Source organism: Chrysemys picta, chromosome 2 (assembly GCF_011386835.1).
Source record: "Chrysemys picta bellii isolate R12L10 chromosome 2, ASM1138683v2, whole genome shotgun sequence".
Lineage (NCBI taxonomy): Eukaryota > Metazoa > Chordata > Testudines > Emydidae > Chrysemys > Chrysemys picta.
Window position 1 is genome coordinate 121114912 of NC_088792.1, and position 24997 is coordinate 121139908.

Below are 24997 nucleotides of genomic sequence, written 5' to 3' on the forward strand. Positions count from 1 at the left end.
AAAGGAGGATGCAGTCTTCTCAGATGTGAGTCTCCCATGCAGGATTTCCATTGCCTGTAAATACCACTTCCTATGTTTTAGTTATGTAGGAGTCTTAACGTTTCACAAAGATCTGCCTAGCTGTTATTGATCACAATTTCTTCCTATTAGCACAGATACAATTAGTTGCAAAGGGATAGGTGGTGGCAGGTTTCTGAAGCATGTGTGTAGTGGTGATACTCTTTTAGTACAGGTTACAGCTGCTTGAAAAAACTGTTTGTTGTGTGGGAATTCTGAGATTTTGAAATTTGGTTTCATCCTTAATTGGGCAGAAACATCAAAATCTCAGAATTCTTCATGGAATGAAATACTCCAAAAGTATTTTCTTTCAACTTCATCGTTCTGATTTATTATAATTTGTCATGTATCTAAAAGTTTAAATGTTTTGACTTTAATATTGCAATTAATAAGATAACAAAAGTAAAAAAGTTAAAAATAGAGGTTACTTACCTGTAACTGGAAGTTCAAGATGTGTGGTCCCTAAGTGTATTCCACATGTGAGTGTGCACGCATGCCATACACCCCAGTCCGGAAAGTCTAACAAGCCGTGTCCGTTGGCCCACGCATACTCAGTAGTCCTCCTCATGCTCCAGACCAAGCATGTAAGAGGAAGCGCAGGCTGAAGTCTCTCCAGTTCCTCCTCCTATCGTGAATCGAGGAGGATCTGAAGCAGAGGGGACAGAGGGCGGGTAGTGGAGTACAGATAGGGACCACACATCTCGAAGAACTTCCAGTTACAGATAAACAGCCTCCATTTCTTCTTTGAGTGCCGGCACCTATGTGTATTCCACACGTGGGTGATTGACAAGGAGTGTTGAGACAGGAGAGGTGAAGGGTGAGAGGATGCCTGAACTAGCGCATAATGTTTTGTAAATGGAGCCGCTCTGCATATGTCCAGTATGGGTACTTCCTGCCGGGATGTTGTAAAGGCAGCTTATGCTCTTGTGGAATGTGCTCTTACCTCAGGCAGAGGGAAATGTGCTAATTCATAGCACATGATGATGTAACCAGAACTCCATTAGGAGATTCTCTGAGAGGATATAGCTTGTCCTCGAGTCCATTCCACTATAGCAAGAAATAGCCTAAATGATTTTCTGACAAATGTGGTCCTCTGCAGGTAGAACGCTAAGGTGCGTCTGAGGTTGAGGGAATGAAGTCGGCACGCCTCAGCAGAAACATGGGGTTTCAGGAATAAAATGGGTAAGCGGATAGTTTGGTTGATGTGGATTTCAGAAATAACCTTGAGGAAGAATTTAGTATGTAGGTGAAGGGAGAAAAACAGCATACGGTGGGTCTGCCAGGAGGGCTCCCATCTCACTCACCCTTCTGGTTGAGGAAATAGCAACTAGAAACATGACTTTCATGGACAGGTGCGATATGGAGCATATTACCACGTGTTCAAATGGTGGCCTGGTGAGTGCTAATAGGATGAGGTTGAGGTCACATTCAGGTGTAAGTTTTACAACTGGCAGAAAGGTCCTGACTAGGCCTTTCATAAACCTCACTGCCACGAAGGCACTGACTCCTGCAAGATGGACCAATGGTGAGCTAATGGAAGGACTTGAGTTTTTTAAAAACAGGAAATAATCTTAAACAACTAAGATATTTGCAGAAGTTGGAAGCGGCGGTTTATTCTGAGCCTAGGTAGACAAGCGTCTCCTTTTAGCTAGGTACAGGTTCTAAGTCTTTCCTACTTTGAGTAAGAATAGCTTGGCCTGGTGCTGAGCAACAGTGTTCTCGTTCTGACGCCCATCCAAAACACTAGGCCATGAGGTCGAGAGGGTATGGATTGGGGTGGCTGATTCTGCACCCTTCCTGAATAAGGAAGGGGCAGATCCCAACAGGAGGGTGGCTTGACATTCTCAGGAGCTACAGGAACCAAAAGTATCTGGGCCAGCTGGGCATGAGAAGAATGACTTTGGCCCTGTCCTGAGGGATGTTTCTTAAGACCTGTGGTAACAGGAGAATGGGAGGAAAGGCATATCTGAGATTGTCTGTCCATGACAACAGGAGAGCATTGCCCTGGGACTGTGACCTATAGCTCCTCTGGAGAAGTACAAGTGAAGCTTCCTGTTCATTTGGGACGTGAAGAGATCCCATTGAGCTGTTCCCCACTGAGTGAATATCTAGCTCAGTATAGAGCTGAGATCTCCCATGCATGGTTTGCAGAAAAGTATCTGCTCAGGTTATCTGTTGGGGAGTTTGGGGCATTTGGAAGGTATGTGGCTGGGACTGTTGTGGTTTGTGATGCACCAGTTCCAAAGCCTGACTCCTACAAAAAGGGGACGACATCTTGCTCTACCCTGTTTGTTTATGTAAGACCATGGTGATGTTGTCTGACATTACTTGGACATGAAGTGAATGAATGAGCGGGAGAAAAGCCCTGCATGCCAGGTGGACTGCTCTCAGTTCCAGTAGATGAATGTGCAGTCTGGCCTCCCAGATAATCCAAGTGCCAGGTTCAATCTCCTGGTAAGAGAGATGCTGACCATGGTGGGAAAAGTCACTCTGGTGTTGATGTGATCCTGGTCTGGTGAGTAGACTGACTAGAGCCAGGCCAGTGGGCAGCGTAGATGAAGCCTGCTGAACGGTGTGTCATAAGTACAGGAGGCCACATGAACTAGAAGAGAAAGGGACAACCTGACCATAGTCCTTGGTCTGCGAGTCATCAGTGCTATCAGATTGCTCATTAACTAAAATCTTTCTATGGGGAGGAAAGCTCTTGTTGCAATGGAGTCCAGTGTCACTCTGATAAAGTTTATCATCTGTGTGGGTGTTAAAGCAGACTTTTCGTTGTTTAAACAGACACCCAGCGCTTCTAGGAGATGTAGAAAGAACAAAGATGCTGATCTGAACTCATGGATGCAATGACCTACTACGAGCCAATCGCTGAGATATGGGAAAACTGTGTAACCCTGACATTTCATTTTGGCTGCCACCATAAAGAAGACCTTTGTAAATACTTTGAGTGCTGTTGCTAGTCCAAAGGGAAGGTCTCTGAACTGCAAATGTTCCTGACCCACTCGAAACCAAAAGGAACTTTCTGTGGGACAGATGAATATCTACATGGAAATAGGCATCCTTCATGTTGCTTGCCACAAACCACATTTCCTCCTGTAGAGAGGGGATTATTGATGCTAGTCTAACCATCTTAAATTTGGCTTTCGAATAAAGGTGCTCAGCTGTTGAAGGTCCAGAATGTGTCTCCACCCTCCGTCTTTTGGGGGGACTAAAAAATAAGGGGTATAGAACCCTCTCCCTTGATACTGAGGTGGCACTTGTTCTATTACCTCTTGTTTGGAGGTAGACTCCCTCCTCCTACACCTCATGAGAATGGTCCCTGAAGGGGGACCAGGAAGGGTTTTGTGAGGAGGGAGGGAGGGAAACTCTACAGCAGGGGTCTCAAACTCAAATGACCATGAGGGCCACATGAGGACTAGTATATTGGCCCGAAGGCCGCATTACTGACACCTCCCCCCCGCCACCCTCGGCCCCGCCCCCACTCCACCCCTTCCATGAGGCCCCACCCCTTCCATGAGGCCCCACCCCTGCCCCACCTCTTCCCACCCCTTTCCTGCCCCCATTCCCCGAAATCCCCACCCCAACTCTGCCCCCTCCCTGCCCCCAGGGGGTGCAGGAAGGGTGTGGGGTGTGGTGGGGGCTCAGGGCAGGGAGTTGGGATGTGGGGTGCAGGAGGGGTGAGGGGTACAGCAAGGGGTCAGGGTGCAGGGTGTGGCAGGGGGCTCAGGGCAGGGGATTGGGATGCAAGAGGGGTGCAGGGTGCAGCAGGGGGATCAGGGCAGTGGGTTGGGCTGCAAGAGGAGTGCGGGGTGTGGCAGGGGGTCAGGGTGCAGGGTGCGGCAGGGGGATCAAGGCAGGGGTCAGGGTGCAGGAGGGGTGCAGGGTACGGCGGAGGTTGGGGCACAGGAGGCGTGCGGCATGGGGCTCAGGGCAGTGGGTTGGGACGCAGGAAGGGTAAGGCGTGAGACAGGGGGTCGGGGTGCAGGGTATGGCAGGGGTTCGGGGTGCAGGGTGCGGCAGGGGGCTCAGGGCAGCGGGTTCGGGGGGCAGGATCTGGCCCGGCGTGTACCGGGGGCAGGGCAGGTTCCCTGCCTGCCCTGCCCCCGCAAGAGGCTGGAACGTGGGGAAGGGGGGCTGGAGTGGCTGTGTGTTTCTGTTGCTTGAGGCACCGCCTCCAGCAGCTCCCATTGGCCGCAGTTCCCCGTTCTCGGCCAATTGGAGCTGCTGGGGGCGCTGCCTGAAGCAACAGCCACACACAGCCCCTCCGCCCCCCCTTCCCCATGTTCCAGCCTCTTCCTGGAGCTGCGCAGGGCAGGGCAGGCAGGGAGCATGCCCTGCTCCCGGTGCACGTCTGGCCGGAGCCGCTCTGGTAAACACTGGCGGGGGGGCTTGTGGGCCGCCTGTTTGAGACCCCTGCTCTACAGAGTATGCTTGATGGATAATTTCTAATACCCAACTATCAAGAGAAAGTCCCAATTTTGGGTGCAAAGTGAGAGGCAGCCCCCAAAGATAAGGAGGGGAGGGATAGATGTGGGTGGCATCAGTAGTGGTGGGTGGATTTTGACTGAGGTATCAAAAGTATCCCTTAGTGGGTAGCTGGGAATGGATAGAGGTTTTGGTAGTAGAGGGGGGCTGAAAAAAGAGAGACCTCTGAAGCCTCTGTTTACACAGGGATTTGGCTGGATGCTGATGGCAGAACATCTGTGGAGGGGGTAGCCTTGGCTTATACACCTGCCTCTAGTGTTTTCTCCTCTGGACCAGGGTGTAAATTCCCAAGAAGCATAGGAGTTGATGTTGAGTCTTTCATCTGATTTCCTGCTAAACAAATTTGACTCGTCAAAAGGCGAGTCCTGCATGGTGTACTGGACCTTCCTGAGGAGTGAAACCAAGACACATGCGTTGTGACTATGCCAGTGGCCAAGCCTCTGGATGCAGTGTCCACAGCAGCTTGAAGGGAAATTTTTGCCACTAACTTGCCCTCTTCTATGAAAGCCTGAAATTGGGCTCCATCCTCAGCTGGCATGCTCAAACCACTGACCTATCCCTCCCCCCCTGGGTACTTCAGACCCAGGTCAACGTCCGCCTCCTTGTACTCTTAGGAATCTGGTGGGCGCCAGGTAGAAGTAGTGTGGTTGGATTCGTGGACAGCTCCAGGGCATCTACCATAGAGTTTCCAGGGGCCCCAATAAGGCCAAATGGAAGGATCAACCATGTGTATGTGGGGGAGCGGGAGGGGGACTCCATGGCATCGGGTAGCAATGGTCCCTGGGAAGTCATATTTGGGAGGATGGCATTCAGAGCTCTTTGACTGTTTATCAGGACTCAGCTCTCTATGAGGAGATGAACCAGCTAGGGTGTCCAACTCATCCGAATCTAAGAACTCTGTCTGCACTGCTCGGGCCAATGGTTAGAGGGTGGATGCTCTTGCCCAGGGGCTGGAGAGGGGATTGTTCTTTGCTACAACAGAAGACTTAACTGCATCAGTGACATGTGTCTCTCAAGATGACCAGGCAAAGCGTAGGTGTCCACATGACCAGCTGTTCAGGGCATTCTAATGGTCAGGATCAATAGTTCCAATACATTCTGGAAGTTGGGCAGTCCTTGAAGGGCAGGCTGGTACCAAGGAACAACCAGGTCCAGCAGTTCTGGATGGAGCCAACAGATGTCAGTCCTTGTGTTTTGGAGCTGGTGCCACCAACGTATTGACAGATCCTTTTCCTTGTGCGCTTTACCCTCCAGCCTGGGGATCTTTTGCGGTCCTGGACCAACACGATCCATACGCAAAGACTCACCCATCCTGAATGGGTTCAGGGAGGAATCCCTTCTTTTATGGGCAGATTTGGATGAGGATCTGTCCTTCCGACCATGTGAGTGCTCCCTACACTCATGGGAAGCCCAGGCAGAAGAGACCTTAGGCTTCGCTGCTGTAGGCTCCACTCCTAAGTATGTACTTGAAGGAGTGCTGCTCGTCTAATGGGGCTGATGTACAAGGTGGCCTCCCTGGCCCAGATCAGAGTGAGGCCTCTCAGACTTCTCCTTAAGATGTTTCCTTAATCAAAGCTCATGAACTTTGCAGGTTTGTGGTGGAAACGAGTGACAAATGTTGCACTCTTCCTCCGGAGGAGATCTAGGCCTTGGCTACACTTCAGAATTCACAGCAATATGCATCTCACCCAAGCTGTAGAGAGCGCTTTGGTGATCATCGCTCAGAGAAGGAGCAAGGACAGGAGACACGGTTCATGAATGCGGGGACTCTCGGCATAGTCCCACACCAGGACGAGGAAGTCTCTGGTATAGGGAAATAACTATTTACACTAACTCTACTAATTTAAAAATTATTTATACATTTATTTGCAGACTACTAAGGATAAAAGCAGGAAAAATCTGTGGACACAAGGATTCCAATTCAGGCCATGCAGTGGTCAGAAGGAACTGGAGAGGCGTTAGCCCACATTGCCTCTTATGTCCTCAGTCTGAAGCATGACTACTGCATACTGGTTAGAATTTCCAGACTCAGGCAGATGGTGTGCATGTGCCCATATGTGGAATACACATAGGGACCAGCACCTGAAGAAGAACAAAATGTCTGACTACTTCCCATGACAGTTTCAGTGTGTTTCTGTGAAATATTTTATTTTTGTCAAATCAGCATTTTCCAACAGGAAACTGTTCGACCAGGTCTACTTCAGCTATGAATCTGTCCCAATCTCCCTCCTTTTCTATAGAATTTCTATACTCCGCCTCCCCTTATCCCCCTTTTAAGTGCTTTTTCCCCTCCCCCAACCACACACACTTTTTTCTTCCCTATTCTTTATACTACACTTTTGCCTGTTGGTATTTGTTCTCAAGCAGTGTGGGTGCAGAGGCGGCAATGGGGAACCAACCAGAATTATTCAATTTCTTTCTATATCAAGCTTTTTACACATGAAGCTGCCTCAGAGGGAACTAGGATTTTGGCTAGTAAACAGGGCCATCCTTAGGCATAGGTGGCTGCATAGGGCACCCGGAAATTTGGGGCACCCCTGGTCTTAGTGTCCACCCTCCTGCCTCTTCCTATCCCTGTTTTGACCCTTCCTGCAGGCTCCCACAGCTAGCTGCTCCAGCTTGGTGACTCTTCCTCCGGAGGAGATCTAGGCCGTGGCTACACTTCAGAATTCACAGCGCTGCCGCGGCAGGGGCAGGGCCTGGGGCAGAGCAAGGGTGGAGTATGGGTGGGACCACAGGCAGAAGAGTGGGCTGGGGAGCTAGCCACCTCAAGCGGCAGCTTTACCCACCATCCATGACAGCAGGTAAGAGTGAGTCGGCTCCCGCACACCCAGCGTGCGCTGCAGTGTCCTTAGGCAGGGGCCATATTTAGAGAGCCGAATGCGCTGGTGCTGCGCATTCTGCGTGAGGGAGAGGGTACGGGGGTCTCTGCGGGGAACTGTGACTCTCCACCACTGTGAGGTGGGCCGGGCAGCTCGGTATCCTTTGCTGCCTCCCCCATCCCCCCACTGGGCTGCGAGCCCAGGCTGCTGTCGGGTATGGGGCACCAGCTTAATAATACTGTGTAGTGCCCCATAAATCCTAAGGACGGCCATGCTAATAAAAAAATAAACAGGAAAGTGTCAATTTATCTTCACAATACTCAACAATGCAACCTCCTTACTCTTTCTTGACCTCTCAACTCTTTTTCCCTCCTGAAATGCTCTGCTCTATAATGCCAGCTGAGAATCAAAGGGAAATGAACAAGAGCTTTCAAAGACAGCCGAGCAGTATGATTTATATCCCAAAACCAAAGGCTACATAGATAGTTCTTCTGGGGACAAACTATACATCAGTAATCACTGAACCAGTTAACCAAAAAAATTCTAGTCTTCTCTCCTTAATCAACTTATCTACTCTTCCAGAAGGTGACATTCACTCCTTTGCAAAAGGCCCAGCATAGCACCACTTAAATCCCAAGTAAGCCCTTAAGTAGGCTCAAGAATGAACCAATTTTATCTTTAAGGTACTTTACCCTTAATGAAAAGGTATAACAACAGTTAAAGTATTGCTTCTGAAACTGCTGCAGAACCATTCAAAGAAGGCTGAAGAAGAACAGGTGATTATGCCATACCACCAACTCCTCAATGCTACAGGTTTAGAAAGGGGATCAGGGAAAGAGAAAGTTGGAGATAATATTATCATTTCCCTTCCCCCATGAGAGGACTAATATGTAATACGTTATTTTGTTATTTTTATGACTATATCACAGTAATACGAACAGGACTTACTAGATGGTTTACCAGCAGATGGATATTTTCAGAAACTAGTGTATTATATACTGTAGATTGATCTGTTGACCTATTGTGCAGCATTAGTAATAAACTGATTTAGCACATAAAAAATGACATAATAAAGTCTGAATGAAAAAACAATTTTATTTACAGACAGTAGAGCCTTGCTAGCGTGGACACCTCCTAGTATGCACAAACAAGTCAATCTCTCCTTCAATAAAAGAGTTACTAGCTCAGACAATAGTGTACGGAGGTTTCCGGTTACAAAACCTATTTTTACAATATATTACAGTGCAGTCATGATACTGTAATAATAAATGTACTATGGTACATCTTGTAAAAATAAAGTAAGACATTCTGTACATTTCAAACTATAATTAATTAAAATGAAGATAGAATTGTAAAGTAAATAACAAAAGCATATTTTATGATGAATTACCCTGGCTTTTTAAAATGTTTACTCTTTTACTAACTAATTCACAAAATCCAGTAACTCACAAAGGGCCATACAATCAAAGTGTGCATTAACAAGGTTTTATTGTCTGTATCTTTACAAAGCAGTTAATACACGAGCAATATGCAAGTTGTAGGGGTCATATAGTTATCAACAGATGCACAACAACAAAAAAGTAACAATCCACAAAACTTACCCCTGGCCTGGGAAGTGATAGGTAGGCACGCTTCTCTCCTACGAACAACATAAGAATATTTGTATGCAGATTTTAATGAATACCATAATACTTCTAGTTTCACCCTCCCTTCACTTTAAATTATAAAAGAAACGTACTTATCTGTAATCCTCTCTGAAGTTCACTCAGAATTTCCACTCTTTATCTTGTGCTTCCAGAGACAGACAAGCCAGGAATTCCCCTATTCTTAAGATTTTTAACCCTCAGTCACTGATAGCTGAGCATAAGCCCCTTCCCTTTCATGCCATTCTGACTTCTAGTGCCTCTAGACCCTTCCAGTCAAATCTGAAATATACAGGAATCAGAACTACTTGGGGGGGAAAAAAAAAAAACCCACAACCAACAGCATCTCCACCTCAGCCAAGGAGAAGGCAGGCAAAAGAATGGAAAAAATTAATAAAAACAACACCTCGCTTCAAAAACAGAACCCCAAACTGAGGTGGGTGCATGAGTGGGAATCCTGCGAAATGATATCTACAAAGAAGAATTATGAGTAACTAATTCCTTTCTTTAAAAGGTATCATCATCACAGGTTACCCACTCCTGGAAATAATAAAAAGACAATCAAGAAACTGAAATCTTAATATAAAAATAAGTAATAAATATGGGTGCACAGGCACACTTAAAATGTGGCATATGCAGAACATATGGTATTGTGATATGTTTTACTGGCATAAGTCTGGAATGGCTGCATCACTCAGCAGCAGTGAAGCCCTCTGTGAGTTATGGAAGGTTGGCCCAAATAAGTGCCAATAAAACCTTTATGATACACTGCACTAATGTATATCTGTATATGCCACATATTTTGTAGAAAAAACTATTTTAGACGCGTGTTTAAGAGAATTTTAGAATTTTTTTATTGGAACTATTTCTTTCATTTCCTGAGAAGTCAGGTGCCTTGGTCATTCTGAGTACAACTGAACGAAAGAGTCAGAGGGAGAGAAAAAAAATTAAAATATATTTAAACTACATCAAAGTGAGCTAAAGAGCTCTCCCACAGATAAACATGTCACAAAAGGGGGACTGTGCCATGTGCTGACAACCTTGCATAGCATCTTCAGCTACTGCGGACCTATATTTTTCAAAATTCCACTAAACTTGAATTTTTACTCTGATCCTAAGATAGAAGAGTTGTGATGTATCTCTTGTTTAACTAGAAACATTGACGAATAAGCTACTCCCTGACAGCACAGACTCCTTCAGTTCTATGGGTATGTGGCTACAATAATATACTTCCATGTCATCCTGGCTCACAGAAGGTACAATGGGAGAAGAGGAATATTCACAGGACACCTCAAGTACTGATCCTCTGCACGACACATGGCCTTAGGTGTCCTGCAAAGGTCTGTGTCTTCAGGGGAAGATAAAAATTTGAATCCATTTCAAGAAAGTAAAGAGCTCTGCTCACTTGAGGTGCAAGTACTAAGAGATGGCCCAAAAACATGGAGACTGAGATGAAAAGAACAAAGACAACAACAGGAGAAGTGTCAAAACTTGCCATAGTTCTGGTTAAAAATAATTTTGTGAAGGTTAGAAGGTGGGAAACACTAGAAGACCTTGTGGAAGGGTTCCTAAACCCCAATCACTCCAAGAAGTCACTGTACATTTCATCTATTAGGAGATGTGTCCATGGTTCAGCAGACTGGTGGAACCTTCTAGAAACAGTGCCAGTTGGGGAAGCCCACATGTCTTTTGAATGTTTGAAGCCATAAGGGTAGCAAAGTATAAAAATGGGGAAATGGCAACACAACCGTCTCAATTCCTTCCAACTGCAGTAGAGTACAGATCTGGAAAGCATGCCTGGTCTTTCACCAGACCTAGCTAAAAAAAAATCTTTTTGCATTTGTAAATAGTTAGTATTTGTTTTTTTATAGTTTTAGTAATTTTAGGAAGTTTTAGTGAGAAAACACTTAGCTAGTATTTTAGGCCCTTAAGATGCTTTTTTGTGCACCTGCTAGTAAGAGAGATCAGGCTCTACAGGTTATACCTCTTGCCCAGCAGTTTTTTGAGTCTCAGATGCAACTCTCTGGAAAAGGCGTGGTCCTCCTCATGCTATTTCATAGGTAAGAGCTACATCTGGAGGGCAAGGAAAGAGGCAGAAAATGCCTCCAGGTAGTCTTATTGCCTTGGCAGCAAAGCTCAAGTTCAGAGGCTCTCAGCGCCACAGGTTCTGTGCAGGACCAATGAGAGCCTCTTTGGCTCCCAGCACATCTCCAGGGTTTAAGACAAGGCATCTAAAATTGGCAGTGGCATCTGAAACGGGAAGCAAGACAGATTCAACAAGTAAGAATCTGACCAGTGGATCTAAAGGCCAGCTGGAACACAGGATAAGTATGTTCACACTATCATTGCTTTATTCCCCTTCCATTTCCATCAGTTATGAAGGGTCCACAAACATCTGAGGGTTTTCCTCCTAAATCTCTTTCTCAGAGCAACAAGCATGCTCCTCTTCCCCAGGTTCGATGTCACACTCTTCAAAAGCTCATGGTGGGCTCTTGTATCACCCTGGGGAAGGTTCTGCTATCACCTCATCGGGCGAAGATGATGAGGAGGCAGGTACAGGTGGGGCGGCCAACTCCACCGCTTCTGTCAGGGGAGCATCAGCCAAGGCTGGCTGTCCCTGGGGAGCTTGCTCCAACTCTGCGTCCACGTCAGGGGGCGGGTGGGAGACTGTCGCCGATCGTCTTTCAAATGCCCCTAAAACCAACCGATGCCCTTGCGATGGATGGAGAAACCAAGAGGCCGGCCACTGGCCCTGGGGTTATGCGGCTACTGGTGGTCCAGAAGGGAATGCTGACATCTCCAGTGGGTGACCTTGGCCTGCAGGCAAGTCTTTCTCCTCGCTGTCATAGCCTGAGGAGGGAGAGACTTGTCTGGGGGCCCAGAACAGTACTGAGGCCTCCTGTCTATCCCATTCCTATCAGCTCTCTCCGCAGACCTCCGTTGGGGATCTGCATAGACATGAAGGCTCTTGGTGCCATGAAGGCTCTTGGTGCCATGACTCCAGTGACCGGTGTTGGCGTTCGGCAGATTGGCGACAGTACCCTGGTGATCGACGCATCACGCTTTGAGAATGGTGCCGTTCCACAGGGAGCGGGAGCAAGAGGATAGACGTCTCGGAGACTGTCAATGTGCTCACAGTGATCTGTACTGGCAATCCAGAGACCGATGACAAGGCTCCAGGGACTTGCACCTCAACCCTCTGGAGTGGTGCCGAGGACTGAGAGACCGACTCGGGCGCTCCCGACCTGGGGCTCTGGGGACTGGTGACATGCCTCTGCAGATCTGCGCCAGACCGCCAGCGATTGATACCGGGACCCCGAGGAATGCTGCCTAAAGTCCAGGGACCAACGCTGGGAACTCTATCAGGTAAACTGACCTGCATCTGGGGGCTGGTGGCACTGTTCAGGAGAGCGCTGATGGGACATCCCCTGCAGTGGAGAGTGGTGCCGCGCTGATGGAGACCACTGGAAGGGTTCCAGGGCATGTTCACCTCTCGAACGGGGTACCTTTACTAACCGATGTGGGCAGCACTGAAAGAGACAGTATGTTCTTAGTGGCCTGAAAGGCCTCCAGCATGGATGGCACTGCCAGGTGGTGAGTGCCTCTGCCAGTTTCCGTGGTGGTGGTGGGGTCTGAAAGTGGGTTTGACAGCTCAATGGGAGCTGGAGCCTGGCTAACGTCTGGAGGGGAAGAGCTGCCCCACGCAGGTCTTTGCTCTCCTCCCACTCTCTCCTTCCTTTTCCAGGATGTAGGAGAATGCCCTCTCCTAGCCTTTCTTTACTTTTTAGCCTGTACCGGGGATGGGGATCAGCACTGGTTGGAGGTCGGTGCTGGCAGTGTGCTCTGCACCGAGGCCACAATGCTTGGATCAGAGTCTGATCTTGTTGGCTCCGAGGCTGGTGCAAGGGCTGACTCCATAAGGAGTGCTCGGAGACCAATGGCCTGCTCCTTTTTGTTCTGCAGCCTGAAGCTCTTGCAATGTGACACTTGTCGCTCATGTGGGTTTCCCCTAAACACTTCAGGCAGCTTTTATGGGGGATCGCTGACTGGCACAAGTTTTTTTGCAACAGTCACAAGGCTTGAAGCACGGGGACCATGGCATGCCCTGTCTCTAGGCTAAGTCCCGCATGGGACTAACTAATTCTAACTTAACACTAAGGGAACTATTAACTATACAACTTTAACAACTATATACAACAAATTTGCTACTAAGCACAACTGAAATAGGAAAGCTTGCCGGGGCAAGGAGATGTTCCAGCACCGTCACTGGCAATAAGAAGGAAGTGAGGGAGGGGGAACCGGCAGCACCCCTTATACTGGTGCATACGCGTGCCACTCCAGCCGGCACCAGAGCCAAACCCCTACAGATACCAACAAGGGAAAAACTTCCAGCACTGGGGCATGTGGGGAGCACACACACCTACAACGTAATGGACATGAGCAAGCACTCAAAGAAGAACTTAAGAGAAGCGCAAGAGACAAAGCTGATTTTGTAAGTTAAGTTTTCCTTGTGACACATGGTTAATAAAACAGAATGCTTACATCATGTGTGGTTATTAAGACATAGCTCTAGCTATGGGGTACAAAGTAACAAAAAGGACATTGATGCCATGACAAGGCCACCTCAGAAGGCAAGGCTTATATGTATACCCACAGCTAGATGACTGGCCAATCCCAAGTAGTTCTAACATTCCATGAGGACAACTTGCTATTTATTTAAAAAGTTGGGCCAAGAGATTAACTGAGGGAAAAAATCCTGCATTACCCTAACTCAGAGAATCATCTTCACTCGGATAATTTTGGATTTGATACAAGCCAGGCACTCCTACCAGAGGACAGAGGTACTTCAAAATATGTAAGGCTAGAAACACTGACAGGTAACATGTCAACCAGTGGTGTTTTTCCATAGACTGATAGGCCTCAAGACTTAAAGCACTTATGCAACTCCTTATGCTTGATTAAGAATGAGGCCCTGAAACATAGGTTAGTGCAATAATACATCCCCAATGTAGATAACATATCTCTTCTGCTGCTGATACTCCAAAAGGTGTCAACTCTTTCCACTGGGAGAATCAATGGAGCAACATCCTGAAGAACGCAACCTCCACTAACAATGATCGATTGTCTCAGATGCTCAAGTCTGGGCTGCTCACTGAAAAACTGACTTCAGGAACCACAGATACTGGAATACCCAGGAGGATAAAATATACAATCTGAAAGCTGCAGGCAGTCAGATCGTCCCTCAAGTCCAGGTAGCTCTGCAAAAGGACATTACATTGTGTAGAAGTGGTGCCTAAACCATCAGATACATCCCATAGTTCATCTGGCATGGAAACACATCCTCATGGACCAGCTCAGGCAAAATCTTCAAGATAAACAGTCTTTGTTGGTCTCTAACTGCTTCAAAACTTAATTGCTCAGGTCAAATTTAAGACATCTTGCTAAATCACAGAACACTATCTAGTTCCGTCTGTTAAAAAGATTTCTATTTATGTGAGTAACTGTGGACAAAAATCTCTCTCCAACCACAGCCCCATATCTCAATCTCGGAGTACTTATTATACCTCTCATCCATGAGACTGTTCGTATCTTCTATAAAAGATGCACCTTACAGCCATCTGAGCTCACAATCCAGAAGTAGAAAACAAGAGCATGCTTGGTCATCTTGTAGAGAAATACTTTATTAATGGACTATAAGTGAATAGAATCGCTCTGGTGAAAGACAAATACCCACCTTGGACTTAAACTTAGTGCTCACTGGGGTAATGAAACTCCTTTTTGGATCCACAGCTTACTGCCTTAACAAATGTGAAAAAGGTGAGCAAGCTCCAGGGTCTTATGGCTGACCCTTCTTTTACAATCTTCACTATATGACAAAGTGGTCCTTCACCTACAACCAAAATTCCTTCCAAAAGTGGTGGCTGATTAACACGGTAATCGCACTACAAGTCGGCCAGCTTTCTTTCCAGGACCATACTTCCATCAAGGAGAAGCCAAGTTACCCACACTAGAGGTGAAGCAGGCATCAGGGCACTAACTGTCTTCCTAAACAGATCAAAAGAACACAGAAAATCATTCAGGTGTTTCATTGCCCCAACATCTGTCCAAGTGAACCAATCTCTGCACTGAAGAGTGTTATAAATTAGCAAATGTTCTGGATGACATCTCAGGTATGCCAAGCTGTCTGATTAAAAGGGCCACAGTACTATGGGGAAAGCAGGTACAAAGCACCAAGAAAGAAAACCATCAAAGAAGCTATCATAGTAGCACCAAGAATCCCAGTTCAAAAGTGTAAAATACTGAGATCTCCTTGGTGCTATGCACGAAATCTCAAAGTGACAAGCTGAAAACCCTTGATGTCAGAGGAAAATGGAACATGGGCACATTGAGACTGTCTCAGCATAGCCACAAGTATACTGAGACCCTAAAATGGAAGCTTTTGCATGCATGCGCACTTACATACACACAACCATCAACAAAGGAACTGAGTGGGAGAAGAGTGTAAACAAAAATAAGGAAAACAGCGGCAAACACCAGAAGAGAAGAAACAAAACCAACATACAGCTTAAGTGAGGAGCGTCTTTGCTGACTGTACTCAAAAAAACGGCATGAAGACTCTAGAAGGGCATTGATAGTTGAAAAAGGCACAAAAGTGAGGCACTCAACTACCAGTGCCTAAGAGGGGCAAAATGCTACGAGCTAGGAGTTTCCAGCCTGTCTTGTGGTGGAAGATAAAAACTTATGAGTGAGAATTCTGTGTGCATTTTGTTGCCAAGGTAGGTGCAGGTGAGATTATTCTCAGAAACTTTTTTTTAAGCCACTAGATGCAAGATCATGTCTTCCAAAGGCAAAATTATTCAAGCCCAAGATAAGTCATCTTTGACAAGGAGATCACTCACATGAATTTATTCGTGGATTTTATATCTATAATATGAGTTGTGTATACACAAAATATTTTATATTTACATTTATTCAATCATTTTGGGATCCAGCTGTCAATAAAATTATCAAAATGAATATACACCATACCTCGGTTCTTCTTTCTCTTTACCTTCCTTTATTCCATTCTCTCTCTCTACTGATTTTTTTTTCCTCTGTCTTTTTCAATTTTTATCATTTCACCTTTCCTTTCTTCTTCCATCTTCCTTGTTACTGTTCCACCTTCTAATAGTTCTATCATTATTTTCCCCTCAGTTTCTTCCAGTCTCTTTCTTTTCACCTTGTCCTTGTGTCATCCTCCTTTCCCACCACATGCTATCTCAATACTATCCCTCAGTTTTCTCCCTGCTCCTTCAGTCTCTGTTCCTTCCAAAACTACTACCTTTGCTTGCCTTCACCACTCTCCTCCCCCACAAATCCGAACATCTAATCAACTCTCTCAAATCACATGGAGAAAGGAGGACAGAGCGGGGACCACTAAAGAGAAAGATATTCTTTTACACTTCTCAAGGCATGGGGAACTGTCAAAGGATTCTTCTTTGCACACCACAGAGCAGAGGGAGATTGAAGAAGGGGAAAATGCTTTGCGCACTTGCTCCCTTTCCCTCAATGAGAAAGACATCTACTGACTGCAATGGCTGGATCAGGCACTCTGTTCTAGGGCAGATTGAGCTCAACTCTCCCTTACTCATAAAACAACTGTTTGGTAGGGACAGTCCTGCAGACCAATGATGCAGTAATTCTCTCATGAGGTATATGCAGCCCTGCAAAAGACTGTTTATCATAAAAACAATTAGCCAAATTTAACCTAGGTGTAAACTGGAATAACTCCACTGAAATAAATGGAGTTGCATCTTCCTACCTCCAGGGTGTATTTGGCCCCTTTTATTGAAGGCTTTCTATTTAATCTATGTCAATTATCAAATCTTAGTTTGCAAAGTGCATAGCTTGCTAATACTTTTAATAAACACTGATGTAAAATCAATTGCATACCTGCTTATCCAAACAACAGATGAGACAAACACATTTTGAATCAACAACATAGAAAATGCTTACTTTATTAGATGTGCTAAGAACATTCGGTTGCCCTTCAGTGTTTGTCAACAGCAAAGGTTTCTTTCTCTCAGGCTTTTAAATACTAGTTCTATCATACTTTCCATATCAAATCCAAATGTTTTAGAGGGACAATACAAAATTACAGTATTTTAAAAACTCTGAATTTCAGAATTAAGGAGAAAAGGCACTATATCTTCCTACATTTTTATCTTCTATTATACAGACTCAATCATATTCCTCATAAGAGCAAAGTATTTCTCACATTTGTACTAAGTAAAATAAAGATGACTTTACCAATCTCAGTTTTAGAATAAGTAGTATAATTTACAATGGGAAACAAGATCATATGCTCAGGGCCGGCTCCAGGCACCAGCCCAGCAAGCAGGTGCTTGGGGTGGCCAACGGAGAGGGGTGGCACATCCGGCTCTTCGGCGGCGAGTCCCTCACTCCCTCTTGGAGTGAAGGACCAGCCGCCAAAGACTGAAGCGGCGGCGGTAGAGCTGCCGCCGAAGTACCGCAGATAGTGATCGCGGCTTTTTTTTTTTCCCCTCTCTCTCTTTTTGGGTGCTATAAACATGTAGAAATACATCCCTTGCTGCACCTGTAGAACAGGAATAGCCAATATCTACTGCAGCCCTGCTGATGCATGGTATGAGGTTTCTATCCTTGCTGGCTATCCACCTTCTCCCCCCAACTTCCAAGTCTGGCATTCATATAATGGCTACCTTATGCACAGGTACGCTAAGGGAGACAGCACAGTCTCCTCTTCAGAATGTCCAGGGCAGCAACCCCAAATGCCACGGTGCATATTAACCGTACAGCTGTACAGAACCCATATGGCTTGTAGTCACTGCCTATGGAAGACTATAGGAAAAGTAACTGTCGCTAACAGGATATGCTAGGAATGTCCTCTAACCTACTTCAAAACCAATATTCAATTTTTGTGGGTGATGAGTAAATACTTTGCTGCAAAACAGCACTGTTCTGCTCTAACATTTAAAATATAACAAAACAAACACCCAAAAAGTTTTTTCCTCCATCCCAATGAGGTAACATGAAACTATTTCCTAAATACATAAGAATTCAATAGATTTCAAATTGCATAGTCAGTCTTAAAACCTCCTATTTTTACATAACTTGTAGTAAAGATAGTTAGCATTTGATACAATGTAATTTAAAACTCAGCATCATTTTGCTACTAAAGAAAGGAAGTTGGGTTATTCAGACATAACTAATCCCAAACTATTTTGATTTCCTTGATACATGGTCTGAAAAGCACTGGAACTTGTTCAAGACATGCAAAGATGTCTTCAGTTATAACCCCAACCATAAATCTGAACGTCTTCTTCATGATGTCACATTATAACAAAGATAATTTTTCTACTTGATTTTTCAAGAGCACAATTGACCTGCATTTGCCAATTGGAATTAACCTACCTACATAGTTCTTGCTGAAATTCCAAAAATATAAATTCCCTTAACTCAGAGAAAGTTAATAATCCCAGTTTAGCGACTGATCCTGTGAGGTAATGAGTGCCCTCTGAGGGCTATCATCTTCTTGCAAGATCAGGCCCATAATCAGGATCTCATATCCAATAGTTCCGGAATAAGATGAGGAACAGGTAGAACATGAACACATACGTTTCCCATTGTTTTCATATTCCTAACTATGCTATATCACATGCTGCTTATTTAGCCCTGTTCATAGTTTTAGTATATTTTAATTCATACTTTATAAAACATCACAGATAATATATGACTTTGCACCAAGAAAGACAACAATTTTCAGGTGAATTCCTTGTAGCAGAAGTTCATCAAAATACAAAAATGAAGGTTTACTAGTTTGACACTTTAACAATAGGATTCTTTCAAAGGTCGTCAGTTAGTGAAGTACTGTATGTAATGACAATCTGTCTACCCTGATTCAGAACATACAGTGATAGCTTAGATAGGAAAAATTTGTGTTAAATCCCTGTTTGCCTAATTTTTAACCAAATCATTGCATTTTCCTGAGTAATTTTTCTTAAAACACACAACAGATTCAACATATTTAGGCTTGGAAGGATTACATTTTTATCAGTAAATGTAGATTTCACCATACACACACACATACACAACGTATTTCCATGGATGATGACTGAAATTTACAGCTAGGCGAAGTTAGAAAAATACAAGAAAATGGTGCTAGAGAACTTGCTAGAGTTTGACTTATGGATATTTACTTTGTATATTCTGGCATGTGATGTGACAATTTGTGTTTTAACACTTCTGAAGCTTTAACTTTTTGAATCTCAACGTCTCCTATCATTAAATAATTATTGTCTGACCCCCTCCCCACAATAATTTCCTGCAACTGTGAACATTTAAATCTATAGCATTTTTTTTTAAAAAGTGCTTAAAAATAAACAGCAACATTATCCAGTAAAATTATTTTAAAAAATAAACATAATTCTGCCAAGCCTAAATATATGGCATGTTACATTGAACCTCTATATTAACCCGAAGAATGACAAACATTTAACTGCACAAAGGTGATATGCCAAGCTGCACTGAAGACAAACTTTTTGAAGAAAATTTAAAGTACATAAAAAGAAACACCAGGATATTTTCTTAAATTTTCAAAAAAGAATACCATATATAGGTGACACTAAAATGAGAGTAAACACAGATTTGTTCTTCAAAGTTCCATAGTTGTATTCTACATGTTGTACAAATACCAGTTAACTTACCAACCAGAGAAAACATCCCAAGATTGTGTGGAGTCGTCAGAGATTCCATCCAGGAGAAAGGACAGCAGTTCAAAAATCAAATAGCTACATTCACTACATTATGAAGTGAATAAAATTCAATCTGATAGTATAGAATTAAAATAAATATTTATTTTCCAGGAATACTGGACAATGAAAAGCCTAGCAGAAGGGAAAAATTTTGAAAACTCAAAGACTACACTTCAAAAATAAAACTGAAATGCTAATACTAATCATAGAAATCCCTATGATGAAACTACACTTGTCATACAATTCAATTTACTTTCTGTTTACAATTTGTGAGAATTTTGATTGGTATCACTCAGTGACATATTAGGTCATGACAATAGATGGATATGAAAACCATACAACTCCTTCAGCCTTTAGGCTCCATTCCTGCAAAGGTTTACAACATGTGTTTAACTTTATGTACTGTGAGCAGTTCCATTTGATTTCTGTGGGACTATACGTGGTGCATGAAGTTAAGCACATGTATATGTTTTTACAGGATCTAGGTCTTAACCTTAGGTTTTTAAAATCAAGTGTTCTGTATTTTATGTAGCAGATCTGATAATTATACTCCAATCCATTGTTTCTATAAAACTAATATACTGAATTGATGTAATATTACCTAGCTACCAAGTTGTCATTAAAAAAAGGAGTGTTTATTTTGTATCCATCTGCAAAAAACAGCATATTTGCTAGACTGCAGCTTAACAGAACAGGTAAAATACTTGGAATGCTGCACTTGTTATGATGAACAGCACTCTTACCTCGTCTTCCCTCAAACACATCATTGATTTCTCTTAACAACATGGACATGTCACTCAGCTGGGACTCCCAAGCCTCACAGAACACATCAAGATTTTCTTTTGCAATCTTACTAGATGGATGTAACGTCAGTGTTTCTGCAGCAGAAATTATCTGGAAAAAAAATGCAATAATAGAGCAACAAATGTTAAAAAACCCATCTTCTCATGTAATGTTACAGGCTAATTTGCAAATGCCTCCACACACGAAACAAGAAACAATGTCAACATTAAGAAAGGGTTAATATTACATCTGTTGAGCAAAGACCGGTTACATTTCTAAGGCCTTTGGCTGGAACATTCTGGTATTAAATGTATTTGTGAATACACAGTTTTTTAAAATCAGCATGGACAAAGAGTTCTAGCATATTAGACAACAGGAAAGAGAAGTAAAAGAATATAAGTATTTCATAGGTGAGGTAATATATCTTTTATTGGACCAATTTCTGTTGTTGAAAGAGACACGCTTTCGAGATTACACAGAGCTCTTCTTCAGGTCTGGGAAAAGTGACACAACTAAATACAAGGTGGAAAAAATGGTTACTTCCTTTAACTATGTTTCTTCAAGATGCGATGCAGACTTGTATTCCACTTATGTGTGTGTGCGCCCAGCATGCTGGAGCCAGAGAATTTTGCATAGTAGTACCCGTAGAGTTGCGGCACTTTCGCCTCATGGCCTTAGCCCCTCCTCTGGCTATATGAGGCAGCACCACCCCAACCCTCCTTAGTTACTTTGCACTGAATGCCCAGAGATTAAAATTCAAATTCAGAGGGGATGGAGGAAGAGTCGTGGAATACACGCCTGCATCACGTCTCGAAGAACCACAATTACAGCTAGTAGCCACTTCTTCTTCATATACAGGCAGCCGTGTATTCCACTTAGGTGACTCACAAGCAGCACCCATCCCTGGAGGCAGGGCTCAAAGTCTACTTAAATAAGGATTGCAGGACCACCCTACCAAAACTTTCATCCACTCTGGAAGATGCAATAATGGCATAATGGTGCGTAAATGTATGGATGGATGACCACATAGCAGCCCTGCAAATGTCCAATACTCAGATGTCACTGAGGAATGCTATTGAGATCCCTTGCACTCTCATTGAACAAGCTCACAACTACTGAGGAGGCACAGCCAAAGCTATTTCATCTGCAGTCTTGATACAAGATGTTATCCATCTAGAGATAGTCTGTGAAGAGACTGCTTTCCCTTTCATACGATCTGCATATGACACAAAGAGACAAGGCGAAGCATGAAATGGTTTAGTCCTGTCCAGGTAGAAGGCTAGACATCGCCTGCCATCTAACATAGAGAGATGCTGCTCTTCTGGAGATGAATGCTTTCTTCTGGAGAAAGAATGTGTTCTTTCTTAGGAAAGAACACAGGTAAATATACCTCCTGCTTCAAATGCAACTGAGAAACCATTTCAGACAAAAATTTCGGATGTGGTCGTAAAGTCACTTTGTCCTTGGTGAACTGTGTATAAGGAGGCTCTACCATCAGAGTCTGCAACTCACAGACTCTCCTTCTGGATGTTATTGCAAACAGCAGGGCTGTCTCTAGGGGGCTACAGGGCCCACGATAGAGGTTCCTATCTGCCAGGGGGTGCTCCCCCTGGCCCCGCCCAGGCCCCGCCCCCACCCCACCCCACCCCCAGTCTGCCCCGCCCCTTCCCCGCCCCCATCCTGCCTCTTCTCCACCCAATTCTGCCCACACCCCCGAACGCGCTGTGTCCTTGCTCCTCTCCCCTACCCCCAAGCGCCTCCTGACACTGCGAAACAGCTGATTGGCAGTAGGTCCTGGGAGGGCGGGGGAGGCACTGATTGGCGGGGCCGCTGGTGGGCAGGAGGTGCTGGGGGTAGAGGGAAGTTGGTAGGGGGCTCCTCCTCGCCACCCCCTGCCTACCCACCTCCCCTCCCTGCCCACCTCCTCACTAAAGCGCGGGGCAGTCACCCCAATTCATTGTAACCCAGGACAGCTCAGGCTACCAGGAATGCAGTTTTCTGACACAAAAATGGAAAGGGACAAGATGCCAGGGGCTTAAATAGAGGTCCTATTAAAGCCACTTGGACCATGTTAAGGTCCCACAGAGGAACCGGCTCCCAGATCTGAGGATGGAGATGAAGAAGCTCTTTTAAGAATCCTGCTACTATGGCATTGGAGAAGACTGATCTTCCCAGAATGGGGGGATGAAACACTGCTATTGCTGCCAGATACACTCTCAATGAGCTAAGTGCAAGGCCCAGCAACTGAAGATACAGAAGTACTCCAAGATGTACTCAATAGAAACCAATGTCAGTTGAATTCCATGGGCCAACAACCACACCGAAAACTGCTTCCATTTAATTGAACAGGCCATTCTGGTAGAAGACTTTGTACTGTTGAACAGGACTCGTTGAACAGCCTCCGAACACTGCATTTTCTCCTCGTTTAGCCACGAAGCCAACCATGTCAGGAGATACAGGGATCTGAGCACAGCATATACGGTGCAACCATGATCCTGGGTGAGTAGCTCAGGATGGAGAGGAAGGGTTATGGGAGACTGAATTAACAGCTCAAGAAGGTTGTACAACAAAGACTACCTTGGCCATGCCAGGACAATGAGAATGAGATTGGCCTGATCCACCGTCAGCTTGAGGATGACCTGTGGAATGATCGGGAGAAAAGCATAAAGAAGAACTGACAGCAAGCGCAGGTAGAAAGTGTCAGACAGGGAGTTTGGACCGAGGCCCCCATCAAGAGCAGAACAGATGACATTTCCTGTTGTCCCTTGTGGCAACCAGGCTGATCAACGGAATTCCCCAAGCTGCGAAGATGACCCAGAGAATGATTGTTTTCAGAGACTACATGTGGCTCAGGGAAAAATTCTTGCTGAGTGATGCTCTCCTTGATGGAGAACTACCACAATCTGATCGCCTACTGGCAGAGCATCCTGGAGTGTGCTCCCCCTTGCCTGTTCACATGATACATCCTAGTGGTATTGTGTGTAAGTATGTGAACCATGAGTCCCGGATACAGTACAGAAAAGTAGGTGATGCATTGCAGATGGCCCAAAGCTCCAGCACATTGATGTGCAGTGAGAACTCCTGCTCTGACCAGACTCTGAACTTTCAGTGACCTGATGTGCTCCCTAGCCCATCAGGGAGGGGTCGGTGACAATAGACCTGGTTGAAAAGGGCCAGACGAAGAGAACACCCTGATAAACATTCTCTGGAAGCTTCCATCACTGCAAGACCTCCTTGTGTGGTACCAGGAAGCAGTTGACAAGACCTGCTCCATCCCTTACCCCAGTATTCACATGGTGCCAGTACGTGCTCCTTCTGGAGGAGGCAGACAAGTCCCCATGAAACCTGGAGCGACCTGGATCCATCGTATGCAACCTTCTCATGAGCACACTCAATGAGGAATAACTCCTCTCTTTCTTCAGAGCACAAAACAGCAGCAGTATCAGAACCCGAGAACGATCTCTGATCCAACTTAGGCAGCAGTGCTGAAGCAGGCTGAATGGCCTGTTCAAGCAGGTGTTGCTTTTGACAAAAGATCCCTCACCCAGTATTGTGAATGATTTGCAAATCGAACACCGCTCCTTGATGTGGGCTTCGCCTAGGCACAGCAAACACCATGTGTGGGGATTGTTGTTGGGGATCACTACCCCACACAGCAGACACTGTTTAAACCCTGGTGAGGGTGTCACCAGGGAAATAATTAAACTAAACTAACTAACACTATACTAATAGTACTAATTAGCTATATACAACTAGAAAAGTCACTAAAAAATAGTGAGTTTAGGAACTACTCAGAGCGCCGACTCCAGCCAGGGCAAGGGGGGTCAGGGCAACGCAGCATCATGTAGCCAGGGGAGGGGCTATGGCCACAAGGTGTGAGTGCTGCCCCTCTACGGGTACTGCTAGGCAAAATTCTCTGGCTTTGGTGTGCTACATGTGCACATACCTAAGTTGAATACACAGCTGCATCTACTCGAAGAACAGTCTGTTTAGCATAAGTAGTTAACACATAAGCTTGAAAGTTTCTCTCTCTCACTGACAGAAGTTGGCCCAATAAGAGATATTACTTTACCCACCTTGTGTGTCTAATATAATTAATGACTAATAATAAATACTTAGCACTTTAAAAGAAGCTATTTGTGTTTTACAGGGGTATCTGCAGGCAGACATATAGATAAACAAACAGTGAATGAAATATTAGGTACAGTATTGCTGTACATAGGTAAGGATGCAGTATTTGATGCAGTATTGTTCTACAAAAAAATATATAGTTACCTGTGCATATACTTGTGTGACAACTGCAAAGAAAATTTATCCATAGGTACTTTCAAATGATTAGTCAGTGTTTGTAAAATACATTTTAAATATAAAGCACTATGTAAATACTAATTACTATTATTAGGCACAATATTGTTAACCCCCTGAAATAGCT

The 24997-nt window shown here is 44.8% G+C and overlaps 1 protein-coding gene across 5 annotated transcripts in view; it reads right to left on the reverse strand.

The window, feature by feature from the left end:
* Positions 1-24997, reverse strand: part of CTNNAL1 (catenin alpha like 1) — a 144014-nt gene that overhangs the window by 16379 nt on the left and 102638 nt on the right. For all 5 annotated transcript variants that reach the window (XM_065584130.1, XM_065584127.1, XM_065584128.1 and 2 more), the window contains 2 exons: positions 20526-20676; positions 8969-9006 (listed from right to left, as the gene is read on the reverse strand). In XM_065584130.1, the coding sequence (XP_065440202.1) occupies positions 8969-9006; positions 20526-20676 (189 nt within the window). The remainder of the gene's footprint in view (positions 1-8968; positions 9007-20525; positions 20677-24997) is intronic.